Source organism: Trachypithecus francoisi, unplaced genomic scaffold, assembly GCF_009764315.1.
Source record: "Trachypithecus francoisi isolate TF-2019V2 unplaced genomic scaffold, Tfra_2.0 Lachesis_group14, whole genome shotgun sequence".
In the NCBI taxonomy this organism is placed as follows: Eukaryota; Metazoa; Chordata; class Mammalia; order Primates; family Cercopithecidae; genus Trachypithecus; species Trachypithecus francoisi.
This window is the reverse complement of record NW_022681459.1, coordinates 43,371,959-43,385,762: the sequence shown is the minus strand read 5'-3', so window position 1 is coordinate 43,385,762 and position 13,804 is coordinate 43,371,959. Positions and strand designations below refer to the sequence as shown.

Here is a 13,804-nt window from a genome sequence, read left to right as displayed (position 1 = left end):
TGCGCGCCTGTCGTCCCAACAACTTGAGAGGCTGAGGCGGGAGGTCAAGATCATAGTGAGCTATGATCACACCACTGCACTCCAGGCTGGGCAGTGAGACCCTGTCTTAAAACAATAAATTAGGTAACCTAGATTATGTATGTGAAAATAATATTTCCAACCCTAGCATGCTGACTTCATCTGAGCTTACAGATGCATTTTCATACCGTCCTCCCGAAGGGATCAATTCCTGTGAGAGACAAGGATGGCACCAGTCATTGAAATCCTGACCATGGGAAAGAGCCATTTGGGATTCGGGAATGGGTGGCTGAGACAGTTTACAGAATCGCATTCTGGTGAGCTTTAAGAATGGAACAGGCACCGGATGCGGTGGCTCACGCCTGTAATCCCAGCACTTTGGGAGGCTGAGGCAGCCAGATCACTTGAGGTCAGGAGGTCGAGATCAGCCTGGCCAACATGGTGAAGCCCCGACTCTACTAAAAATACAAAAATTAGCCAGGTGTGGTGGCGCACGCCTGTAATCCCAGCTACTCGGGAGGCTGAGCCAGGAGAATCACTTGAACTGGGATGGTGGAGGTTGCAGTGAGCTGAGATTGCACCACTGCACTCCAGCCTGGGTGACAGAGCGAGACTCGGTCTCAAAAAAAAAAAGAAAAAGAAACAGGGACATCTTCCTGAGGAAGGCTTGGGCTGCTCTCCCTGAAGGTGAGGCTGGTTGCAGTCTTTCAGGGCCCCTCACAGGCTGAGGCTCCTGTAAGTTTTCTCTTTTCAGCTAGTCTTTTCTTTTCTTTCTTTCTTTTTTTTTTTTTTGAGACGGAGGCTCGCTCTCTTGCCCAGGCTGGAGTGCAGTGGCCAGATCTCAGCTCACTGCAAGCTCCGCCGCCCGGGTTCACAACATTCTCCTGCCTCAGCCTGCCGAGTAGCTGGGACTACAGGCGCCTGCCACCTCGCCCGGCTAGTTTTTTGTATTTTTAGTAGAGACAGGGTTTCACTGTGTTAGCCAGGATGGTCTCGATCACCTGACCTCGTGATCCGCCCTTCTCGGCCTCCCAAGGTGCTGGGATTACAGGCTTGAGCCACCGCGCCCGGCCTCAGCTAGTCTTTTCAAACGAACACACCTCCACCTCGCTTTCCTCCTTCCTAATGAAGAGCTGATCTAGAGCAGGCGCAGATCCAGATTTTGGGGCAGTACTGAGGTTTATACATATTTGAAGGGTCTTCTTAAGGAAAAAAGAATAAAATTTGACTAACACACATTTCCTCTGAAATGGCAGCTTCAGTAGTGCTGCTAAGGTAGCCTAGCCCTCCATTCCAGAGGTCACTTCCAGTCTAACAATTCCATCGTTTTCTCTTCTTCTGTCAACTCTTTCCCTCTTCCTGCCCATTCTTTTGTTTTGTTTTGTTTTGGATTTTTGTTTGTTTGTTTTTGAGACGGAGTCTCGCCCAGGCTGGAGTGCAGTGGCATGATCATGGCTCACTGCAACCTCCCCCTCCTGTGTTCAAGCGATTCTCCTGCCTCAGCCTCTCGAGTAGCTGGGATTGCAGTTGCCCACCACCATGCCCGGCTAATTTTTTTGTATTTTTAGTAGGGATGGGGTTTCACCATGTTGGCCAGGCTGGTTTTGAACTCCTGACCTCAAGTGATCCACTCACCTCAGTCTCCCAAAGTGATAGGATTACAGGGATAAGCTACCATGCCTGGCCATGTATTTCCATTTTAATATGCATAAATTGTATTTATGTGTCTATACACACGCACATACATACTCCAGTAACAATGGGCACATCTGGTGCCTAGATCAGGGCTACAAAATATTATTCTCTACTGAAAGGAACAGAACTCCCTGGAGAAATGACTGAGCTCAGGCATGATACAGGGAAAGTACAAAATGAACCTACAACATTTTATTGCGTAAGAAAATAAGGAAGTCTGGCCAGACGCAGTGGCTCACACCCATAATCACAGCACTTTGGGAGGCTGAGGTGGGCAAATTGCTTGAGCCCAGGAGTTTGAGACCAGCCTGGACAATATGGCAAGACCCCATCTCTACAAAAAATACAAAAATTAGCTAGACGTGATGGTATGTGCTTGTCGTCCCAACTTCTAGGGAGGGTGAGGTAGGAGGATCGCTTGAGCCTATGGGGTCAAGGCTGCAATAAGCTGTAATGGCGCCACTGTACTCCAACCTGGGGGATGGAGCAAGACCCTGTCACAAAAAAAAAAAAAAAAGGAAGAAAAAAGGAAAAAGTAAGAAAATTCTCAAAAAATTATAGAACTTTATCAGCAGCCAGCTTAACAGGACTCCCATGGCCAGATCTGGAATAGTGTAGGTATCACAATAAATAGTGCTAGTAATGGATTATAGCCCATTGAACACAGCTTGAATCCCTGAGTCATACTGGTAGAAGGAAAAAAGGGCCCGGGCGCAGTGGTTCATGCCTGTAATCCCAGCACTTTGGGAGGCCCAGGCATGTGGATCGCCTGAGGTCAGCAGTTCGAGACCAGCCTGGCCAACATGGTGAAACCCTGTCTCTACTAAAAATACAAAAATTAGCCAGGCATGGTGGCAGGTGCCTGAAGTCTCAGCTACTTGGGAGGCTGAGGCAGGAGAATTGCTTGAACCCAGGAGGTGGAGGTTGCAGTGAGCTGAGACTGTACCATTGCACTCCAGCTTGAGCAACAAGAGTGAACTCTGTCTCAAAAAAAAAAAAAAAAAAAGGAAAAAAGGAAGGTAGGAGGGAAGGAATTGTTCTTCCTTGCAGCAAAATGGCAACTAACAAATATGGAAGAAATGGTAGCGTTAGAAAATCACCATTTTGGCCAGGCACAGTGGATTACACCTGTAATCCCAGTGCTTGGGAGGCTGAGGTGAGAGGATTGCTTGAACCCAGGAGTTTGAGCCATATTGGGCAATATAGTGAGACTGTTTGTACCAAAAAGTTGTTTTAATTAGCTGGCTACAGTGACGCACACCTGTAGTCCCAGCTACTTGAGAGGCTGAGGCTGGAGGATTACCTGAACCCAAAAAGTCAAAGCTGCAGTGAGTCGTGATCATACCACTGCACTCCAACCTGGGTGACAGAGGGAGACCCAGAAAAAGAAAAAAGAAAAGAAGGAAGGAAGGAAGGAAGGAAGGAAGGAGGGAGGGAAGAAGGAAGAAAGGGAGGGAGGGAGGGAGGGAAGGAAGAAAGGGGGAGGGAGGGAGGGAGGAAAAAAATCACCATTTGATGGTTGTATTTTCTGAAATATTTTCCAACAACTTCTGTTATCCTATATATTCTTTTTTATAATGTGACTTTGACAATCTTCTATCAAAAGTTGGGATCTCTGTCTCCTCCTCTTAAAACCAGGAGGTGTTTTTTGTTACTGTTGGGAAATGATGCCATGTGACTTCCAGAATCTTCCATTTATTCCCTGGAATCCTTACCCCAGAAGTTGAGGCCAATGGGAAGAAGCCCAAACTAGCCATAGGAAAGCAGCAGCTGAGCCCTGGGGCTGTGTAGAGAGGTGACCCCGGCGGCCCGTCAGCTCCAGCTCTGCCTCCACTGTAACAAGGACCTCACGAGAGACCCCGAGCAGAACTGCCCAGCTGGGCTCTGCCCAAACCCCTGACCCACAGACACTGGGAGAGCTCATAAATATTTTTGTTTGTTTGTTTGTTTGTTTGTTTGTTTTTGGTTTGGTTTTGAAACGGAGTTTCGCTCTTGTTGCCCAGGCTGGAGTGCAGTGGTGCCATGTCGGCTCATCGCAACCTCTGCCTCCTGGGTTCAAGCCATTCTCCTGCCTCAGCCTCCCAAGTAGCTGGGATTACAGGCATATGCCACCATGCCTGACTAATTTTGTGTTTTTAGTAGAGATGGGGTTTCCCCATTTTGGTCAGGCTGGTCTTGAACTTCTGACCTCAGGTGATCCACCCGCCTCGGCCTCCCAAAGTGCTGGGATTACAGGTATGAACCACCACGCCTGGCCCCATAAATTTTTATTTTTGTTTCAAGCCACTACGTTTTGGGATAATTTGCTACACAGCAATAAATGGAACAGCAACCATGATAGTAATAGCAGATTTAGACAAAAGTCCTCAGTGGATGCAAGCAGTAATGGGCAAAGTTTTAAGGAGGAGTGAAGACTTTTACATAAAGTGTCTCCTCTCCAAATATTTGTTAATTACTGAGGGAAAAATGGTAACTTCACAGTGGCAAATTCTGGCAGAAATCAATTTAAGTGATCAAAGTCAGCATCATATTGAAACAAATGAACATTGTACGCATCAGTATGCTGGCAAATGTGTAACAGCTGGCTGGTGGGGACATGGATTGGTAACATTTGCTGATTTTTGTGGCACAAAACCTCCCACAAGCCTGGTGGCATGGCTCATGCCTGTAATCCTAGCACTTTGGGAAGCCAAGGCGGGAGGATGGCTTGAGGCCAGGAGTTTGAGACAGGCTAGACAGTATAGCCTGATCCCATCTCTACAAAAAGTAAAAAGATAAAGAAAACTTAGCCGAGGTGGCGGTGCACCCCTGTTGTCCCAAGTACTTTGGATGCTGGGCAGGAGGATTGCTTGAGCCCAGGAGGTAGCGGCTACAGTGAGCAGGGATCCTGCCACTGCACCCTAGCCTAGGCAACAAAGTGAGACCCCTGTCTCAAAAAAATATATATATATATATCCCATTAAGACCAATTTCAGACTCCTAAAGATTTAACAACAAGCTGGAAGTGTAACACTTGGCCCCATTCATGTGCCCCTGGTGTGTACACTGAGAAGGACAAAGCCTTGTTGCTAAGGTGCTCCTCTCAAAAGTGTATCCCCTGAGCCTCTTCCTAGGGAAACATTAGAGGAACCTGAAATGAGGGATAGTCTGTGAAATAACTGGCCTGTACTCTTCAAAAATGAGGTTCCAAAACACAAAGGAAGACTAAGAAACTGTTTCAGACTGAAAGAGACGAGAGATTTGACAACTAAATGTAACTTGTGATCCTGGATTGGGTTCTGGACCAAAACCAAACCAAACCAAAACAAAACAAAGCTCAGCGGGGCCAGAGCCAGATACTAGCATCTTTTCAATGTTAATGATTTTCTGATTGGGATGGATGTGCTGTGGCTCCATAGGAGAATATCATTGTCTTTAGGAAAGGCACACTGGAGAATCTAGGGATAAAAGGCATAATATCTGCTACTTAGTGGTTAGAAAAAAATAGGATATATATAGAGAGAGCAATTAGATAGAGACAGAGAAAGAATGATATATCGAATCAAATGTTGTAAATGTTAATAACTGGGGGAACCTGGGCAAAGAGAATGTTAGAGGTTTGTGTTGTTGTTATTTTTGTTTGTTTGTTTGTTTTTTGAGACAGGGTCTCCCTTTATTGGCCAGACTGGAGTGGAGTGGTGCAATCTCAGTTCACTACAACCTCCGCTTCCTGCGCTCAAGTGATCCTCCCACCTCAGCCTTCTGAGTAGCTAGGACCACAGGCACACCCCACCATGCCCAGCTAATTTTTGTATTTTTAGTAGAGATGAAGTCTGGCCATGTTGCCCAAGCTGGTCTCGAACTCCTGGGCTCAAGCAATCCACTCGCCTCGGCCTCCCAAAGTGCTGGGATTACAGACGTGACCCCCTGTGCCTGGCCTGGTAAGAATTTTTTGTACTATTCTTGCAACTTGTTTGAAATTACTTCAAAATGATCAGATAAATGCTCCGTGGACATTTAATTCAATAGGACTAGGCCTATGCAATGAGGAATAAAGTCAAGAAGAAAGAACTGGGGCCAGGGGTGGTGGTTCACGCCTGTAATCCCAGCACTTTGGGAGGCCGAGGCGGGCGGATCATGAGGTCAAGACCAGCCTGGTCAACATGGTGAAACCCCATCTCTACTAAAAATACAAAAATTAGCCAGGTGTGATGGCAGGCACCTGTAAACCCAGCTACTCGAGAGGCTGAGGCAGGAGAATCGCTTGAACCCGGGAGGCAGAGGTTGCAGTGAGCCACGGTCACGCCACTGCACTCCAGCCTAGGTGACAGAGCGAGACTCTGTCTCAAAAAAAAAACAAAACAGAAGGAAGAACTGGACACAAAGGCAAGACTATTGCTGGTTCATTTTGCCAAATCATTTGCCAAATCAGCAAGTCCAGGCCAGAGACTGTCTGCGTCTGCCTGTGCTGGACGTCCCCTGCAGCCATGGCAACTTGCTACAGAAGTCCATTCTGCTAAAGTCCATCTTTACTAACTATTAAATATAAGTTAGTGGGGTTGGGACCTAAAAGAGATCTTCAGGGATTGGATAAGGCATTGAATCACCTGCAGAGTTAGACAGGACTCTAGAGGTTGTCTTCTTCCACCCAGGCACAGCTTGTGGTTGCTGACTCCTGGTCACAAGGCTTTTACCAGTTCCCAGAATCAACTGGTGATAAACTAGGAATGGAGAGAGGGCTCGCTGCTGCCTGAGAGCTCTGTACAGGTCATGGAAGATGGATGAGAAGACATTCGCATCCGCCTGGGGCTTTTAAGGAATTCTTTGATTCCCTGCCATCCTTGAGTTGGGTGAGGACAGGGCTCGTTTCTTGCATCCTTCTTCCGAGGCCAGGTGAGGAGCTGGACTCTGATCACACCAGGTCTTTTATTTGGGGCAGCTCTGCTCTACTCTCCCCTGCCTTGGCTGCTGGCTGAACAGACACAGTGACAGCCACTCATTCAATGCATTGTTTATTGAGTCCTAACTAGCTTTGGGCCCAGGCTCTGGGTTAGCAGCACGCGTGAAACAATCAGAAACAATCATGAGTGCCTGCCCACATGGGGCTTACAGTCTGGCAGGGTGAGACTGTAGACACAGAAATAAATATCCGATTATAAATTGTGATTTGAGGCATGACAGAAAAGAGCAAGGCTCCCTGAGAGAAACAGGACGGGCATAGGAAAACCTCTCTGAGACAGTGACATGAACCTGCAACTTGAAGGGTAAAGAGGAGTGGGCAAGACAAAAAGGGAAAGAAGGAATGTTCCAGGCAGAGAGAAGGAGAAAAGACCCAAGCACAGTATAGAGCCGAGGACATTTGAGGAAGAAAGGGCCGCTAGGGTCAGGACCCTCAAGGTGACTGGGAGAGGAAGGTGCTGGAATGGATCCAGATTAAATCGGATGCTGTATGCCCTGTGGAGACGTGGGGTGTTCCTCTAAATGCACTGGGTTGTAAGCAAAAGAGTGACCTGATTTAATTTGATATTTTCAGTCATTCTAGGCCAGGCGGGTGGCTCACGCCTGTAATCCCAGCACTTTGGGAGACCGAGGCAGGCGAATCACGCGGTCAGGCGTTCAAGACCAGCCTGGCCAACATAGTGAAACCCCATCTCCATTAAAAATACAAAAATTAGCCAGACATGGTGGCGCATGCCTGTAATCCCAGCTACTTGGGAGGCTGAGGCAGGAGAATGGCGTGAACCCGGGAGGCGGAGCTCACAGTGAGCCAAGATGGTACCACTGCACTCCAGCCTGGGCGACACGGCGAGACTCTGTCTCAAACAAAACAAAACAAACAAACAAAATGCCACTCTACTCTGTGAAAAATGAGCTGGAGGAGGCAAAGGGAAGAAAGGGGAGATCAGTGAGGAGGTGTTGTCATAGCTCAGGCAGGAGGATGGTGGCTTGGACTGGGCAGCAGCGTGCAGGTAGAGTGCCACTGTTGGAGTCCGGATGCGGGATGCGTTCTGATATAGGGAGTGGGGGACAGCGCAGCATCAAGATTTGCCCTGAAAATTTCTGCTTTGAGCAACTGGGTGGAATAGATGGAGGTGTCTTTCACCAGCTATGGGAAAGGCCAGGGAAAGGTTTAAAGGGCTGAGTGTGGTGGCTTATGTCAGTAATCCCAGCACTTCGGGAGACTGCGGCAGGAGGATCACCAGGAGTTGGAGACCAACCTGGGCAATGTAGCAAGACACACTTTAGAAAAATTAAGATAGAGAAAAAGAAAGGTTTAAAGGGAAGAGACTGAGGGTCCAGAATTGTACCTCGTCAGTTTCTGAGATTCCTGTGAGCTCTCCAAGTGCATAAATCAATGTGGGAATCATTAACAAATAAATAGTATGAAAAAGCAAAGGAATGGATGAGACTACCCAGGAAAAGAGTACAGAGAGAGAAGAGAAATAAAGAGGAGAGAGTTAAAGAGACCAGAAGAGGCCAGGCATGGTGGCTTGGCCTGTAATTCCAGCACTTTGGGAGGCAGAGGTGGGCAGATCACGAAGTCAAGAGATCGAGATCATCCTGACCAACATGGTGAAAACCTGTCTCTACTAAAAATGCAAAAATCAGCTGGGTGTGGTGGCACATGCCTATAATCCCAGCTACTTGGGAGGCTGAGGCAGGAGAATTGCCTGAACCTGGGAGGGGGAGGTTGCACTGAGCCGAGATCACGCCACTGCACTCCAGCCTGGGCAACAAGAGCAAAACTCCATCTCAAAAAAATTTAAAAAATAAAGAAATAAAGAGATCAGAATAGAATAAAGCCCAGGACTGAGTCCTGAGGAAACAGCACAGAGATCAGAGAGAGGAGGAGACTCTGAAATAGGGAAACTAGAAGAAATGGCCAGAGAGAGGAGAAAACCAAGAAGGTCAATGTTACTGTGATTGAGAGAGAATATTTCCAGAGGATGAATTTGGTCAGCCAGCCAAGTGCTTCTGACAGGGTCGCTCCATATAGAGGCCGTTGATTTGATGGGGACATGGAGCTGATTCAAGAACGAGTGAGAGGCAGTGACAGCGGGTGTGAGAAGACAGCTTGTGGAGGGCTGGCTAGCTTCTTCTCACTTTGTGGCCACATCCGCTATGAACTTATCCCATCTCTTCTTCCAGATTTCCATGAAAGTATTTTTCTCCATCTCCAACAGGCTGCTGTACCTGCAGGAAGAGGAGAGGCCCAGGTCAGCCTCAGGGCAGGGGCTGGAGACCGGGGCAGGGAGCCTGAAGGGACATTAGAGCCTTGCAGAGCACTCTCCCCAGGCCAGCAGCAAGGACTAAACAGCCATGATGAGAAGGAACCCACAGGAACCGTCAAGGCATCTGCCTCAAGCCTCCAGAGAGGCAAACACAAGCTGCGGGCTGGAAGGAGGAGGGCCTGGGAGGACACAGGACACTCACCTGATGGAGTTCATGGCCAGCTGTTTGAGGGTCCTCAGGTCAGCCTTCATCCCCCCAATGCCCATGAAGGCTTCATAGAAATCGTACGACAAGCCTTTGGCACCAAACATGGCTGGGTCATCAGAGCTGATTACCATGGGGTGCCCAATGGCCATCAGAGCGGCTACAGGGTGGTTCCTCAAGTCAGACACCAGTTTCAGCACCTGCCCAATAGGAGGCAAGGGAGAAAGATGAGCTCTGATCCCTGAAAAGAGTAGTCACAAGTGAGGTGAGACCTTGAGCCCCATCAGCTCCCTTTGTCTTCCCATCACTATCTCCCCAGTATGGGGATGACTTCTGGGCAGAGTCACAAGGAACAAAGCCAGTCCTCATGCTCCTCCTCTGGTCCTGCTCAGAGAAGCGCTAACTGAACACAGACACAGAGGACCCCAAGAAACCATGGGGAGCAGCATCCCATGGCCCATCCCACTTCACTGGCCTCCCCACCCCGTGTCCTTTTGCTTTGTCTGCAGTTCTGCCCAAAATCCCACCCCACTGGGAACCCTCCCTGCTGTCTCATTCTTATTGGTGGCTTAGGCAAAAGGCCCCTCCTGAATAACTTTACCAACAGGGGTGGGAGAGTGGAGGGATGTAGGTAACAAGAGAGTTAAGGAGAAATAAGTTATACGGGGAAGAGTTTGAGACAGCAGAGGTAGTGGTTAGGGGAGATCATACGGGATTAGCCGCATGGGTCACACATACCTGGTTAGAGATGGGACAGACTTCTATGGGGATGTCCTTTTTCCAGGAGTAAGCCCTGGCTGCAGGGTGTTTACTCAAAGCAAATCCATGGCCGATTCTGGTAGTGTTCAGCATCAGAGCATCCAGAATGTTCTTGTCTATGGAAGTGCCCTGCCAATCTGAAGACAGGTGAATGGTCTTCCATGGGGGATGGATGGGTCTGACCCCCCCGCCCCCACCGACCATCCTCAAATAAACAGCCCCCCAAGCACAAAAATGAAGAAAAATTAACATTAACACAAATACACACACAGTTTTAACAATGCTAAAGAGAGGTATGATATGGCTTTATTAAATTAATCATCTAATTTAATAATTTATCATTCTAATGAGAAAGTTGAAACTTCATAGCTTTTATAAATTGACCAAAGAAGTTCACATAGTAAATAGCAAACTCGAGGGTTTTTTTTTTTGTTTTTTGTTTTGAGACAGAGTCTCACTCTGTCGCCCAGGCTGGAGTGCAGTGGCGCGATCTCGGCTTACTGCAAGCTCTGCCTCCCGGGTTCACGCCATTCTCCTGCCTCGGCCTCCCGAGTATCTGGGACTACAGGTACCCGCCACCACGCCCGGCTAATTTTTTGTATTTTTAGTAGAGACGGGGTTTCTGTTAACCAGGATGGTCTCGATCTCCTGACCTCGTATCCGCCCACGTCAGCCTCCCAAAGTGCTGGGATTACAGGCAAGAGCCACCGCACCCGGCCACAAAACTGAGTTTTAAACCTTGGTCTCTCTGACCCCACAGTCTGCTTTCCTTCTTCCTGTTCTGTGGGACTCTTTTTTTTTTTTTTTTTTTCGAGATGGAGTCTTGCTCTGTTGCCCAGGCTGGAGTGCAATGGTGCGATCTAGGCTCACTGCAACCTCCTCTGAGGTTCAAGCAGATTCTCCTGCCTCAGCCTCCTGAGTAGCTGGGATTACAGGTGCCCACCACCACACCTGGCTATTTTTTGTATTTTTAGTAAAGACAGGGTTTCACCATGTTGGCCAGGCTGGTCTCAAACTCCTGACCTCAGGTAATCCACGCCCCTGGTCCGCCCAAAGTGCTGTGATTACAGGTGTGAGCCACCGAACCCGGCTCTGGGACTCTTACGCTTATAATCTTTACAACAATGAGTTACAGGTTCTCTTATTTACAACATCAGTATAATTACCTGTATGTGCTCACTTTAATTTATATATGTGGGCTGGGCGCGGTGGCTCACACCTGTAATCCCAGCACTTTGGGAGGCCGAGATGGGCGAATCACGAGGTCAGGAGATGGAGACCATCCTGGCTAACATGGTGAAACCCCGTCTCTAATAAAAATACAAAAATTAGGCCGGGCGCGGTGGCTCAAGCCTGTAATCCCAGCACTTTGGGAGGCCGAGACGGGCGGATCACGAGGTCAGGAGATCGAGACCATCCTAGCTAATACGGTGAAACCCTGTCTCTACTTAAAAATACAAAAAACTAGCCGGGCGACGAGGCGGGCGCCTGTAGTCCCAGCTACTCGGGAGGCTGAGGCAGGAGAATGGCATAAACCCGGGAGGCGGAGCTTGCAGTGAGCTGAGATCCGGCCACTGCACTCCAGCCTGGGTGGCAGAGCAAGACTCCGTCTCAAAAAAAAAAAATACAAAAATACAAAAATTAGCCAGGCGCTGTGGCGGGCACCTGTAGTCCCAGCTACACGGGAGGCTAAGGCAGGAGAATGGCGTGAACCCAGGAGGCGGAGCTTGCAGTGAGTGGAGATCGCACCACTGCACTCCAGCCTGGGCGACAAAGCGAGACTCTGTCTCAAAAAAAAAAAAAAAAAAAAAAAAAAAGCCGGGCGCGGTGGCTCAAGCCTGTAATCCCAGCACTTTGGAGGCCGAGATGGGCGGATCACGAGGTCAGGAGATCGAGACCATCCTGGCTAACACGGTGAAACCCCGTCTCTACTAAAAATAATACAAAAAACTAGCCGGGCGAGGTGGCGGGCGCCTGTAGTCCCAGCTACTCAGGAGGCTGAGGCAGGAGAATGGCGTGAACCCGGAGGCGGAGCTTGCAGTGAGCTGAGATCCGGCCACTGCGCTCCAGCCTGGGCAACAGAGCGAGACTCCGTCTCAAAAAAAAAAAAAAAAAAAAAAAAAGTATATATGTAATAGTACTGTCAAGATGTTATCACTTGCTAGGTGACTGCAGACATTCTTGTGGCCTCCCTTTTCCCTGACATCCCCATCACACCTTTCTTGTAAGTAGGGCCCTCGGTAGAGGATGAAAGGTCAGATGTGCCTTTCTCAGTCTCTCTTACAGCTAAAATAGCCCTAACGCTGGCCTGGGAGGGGAGCTTTGGAGGATTCCTCTCTGATAAAAGGAGATCCACTGGGAGGCTATCTCCTATTTTGCTTCGCTGGATGTGGTCACCCCAAAAGTGATTTACCATCTGACAACCAAGTGGGGCACAGTCACCACACAATGGGTGTAGCAGAGATTGCTTCTTATATGAGATAACAAATGTCCTTATTGTAAAATCTGTGGGATGCATGTACTCTACTCTTGCAGCCATAAGCATTCTAATGGATCCACATATAAAATATGAACATCCGGCTGGGTGTGGTGGCTCACACCTGTAATCCCAGCACTTTGGGAGGCTGAGGCAGGAGGATCGCTTGAGCCCAGGAGTTTAAGGCCAGCCCTGGGCAACATAGAGACACCCTGTCTCTACAAAAAAATACAAAAATTAGCCAGGCATGGTGGCATATACCTGCAGTCCTAGCTACTTGGGAGGCTGAGGTGGAAGGATAACCTGAACCCAGGAGGTGGAGGCTGTAGTGAGCTGTGATCATGCCACTGCACTCTAGCTTGGGTGACAGAGTGAGAGCCTGTGTCAAAAAATATATATATATGAAAACTCCACTTTTCTGATAGAAATAAAACTCAAGAATTTTCATTCCTACCTAGCACATGTATTTTGGTGGATTGTCACTGGTTTTTAAAGATTTCTTCTTCTTCTTTTTTTTTTTTTTTTGAGACGGAGTCTCCCTCTGTCGCCCAGGCTGGAGTGCAGTGGCCGGATCTCAGCTCACTGCAAGCTCCGCCTCCCAGGTTTACGCCATTCTCCTGCCTCAGCCTCCGGAGTAGCTGGGACTACAAGCGCCCGCCACCTCGCCCAGCTAGTTTTTTATATTTTTTAGTAGAGACGGGGTTTCACCAGGTTAGCCAGGATGGTCTCGATCTCCTGACCTTGTGATCCGCCCGTCTCGGCCTCCCAAGGTGCTGGGATTACAGGCTTGAGCCACCGCGCCCGGCCGTCTCTTCTTCTTTTTAAAAATAAGGACACTACTTTTAGGTATTAGATACCCAAGTCCTGGCAAAATCATCTCCAAGGAACATACATCTTGGAACTTGTTAGTTCCTGTGCTGCAATGTTTTGTACTGCCAGAATTATTTCACACACATAAGTACGATTTTCCGCAACCAGACCACACGCTCTTCAAGGTTAACAACACCCTCACCCAACCCCCTCTCCCTCAAACAATTCTTCTGCTCTCCTAGAGCAGACTTTGATCTAAATTGGATCTAAATTGACTCGCAATGTCAGGAAAAAGAGATTAATGCACAAGGTCCCTTCCTCTGAGAGATGGTGTGATAAAGCAGAGCTTAAGCCTGGGCAGGCCGGGCGCGGTGGCTCAAGCCTGTAATCCCAGCACTTTGGGAGGCTGAGACGGGCGGATCACGAGGTCAGGAGATCGAGACCATCCTGGCGAACACGGTGAAACCCCGTCTCTACTAAAAAATACAAAAACTAGCTGGGCGAGGTGGCAGGCGCCTGTAGTCCCAGCTACTCGGGAGGCTGAGACAGGAGAATGGTGTGAACCTGGGAGGCGGAGCTTGCAGTGAGCTGAGATCCAGCCACTGCACTCCACCCCGGGCAACAGAGCGA

The 13,804-nt window shown here is 48.7% G+C and overlaps 1 protein-coding gene across 3 annotated transcripts in view; it reads right to left on the bottom strand.

The window, feature by feature from the left end:
- Positions 1-8,460: 8,460 nt before the first annotated feature.
- The window catches only part of ADA2 (adenosine deaminase 2), a 48,494-nt gene continuing 43,150 nt past the window's right edge, over positions 8,461-13,804 (bottom strand). For all 3 annotated transcript variants that reach the window (XM_033233034.1, XM_033233036.1, XM_033233035.1), the window contains exons 8-10: positions 9,868-10,025; positions 9,127-9,329; positions 8,461-8,886 (exon numbers count right to left, since the gene is read on the bottom strand). In XM_033233034.1, the coding sequence (XP_033088925.1) occupies positions 8,793-8,886; positions 9,127-9,329; positions 9,868-10,025 (455 nt within the window). In that variant the 3' untranslated portion in view covers positions 8,461-8,792. The remainder of the gene's footprint in view (positions 8,887-9,126; positions 9,330-9,867; positions 10,026-13,804) is intronic.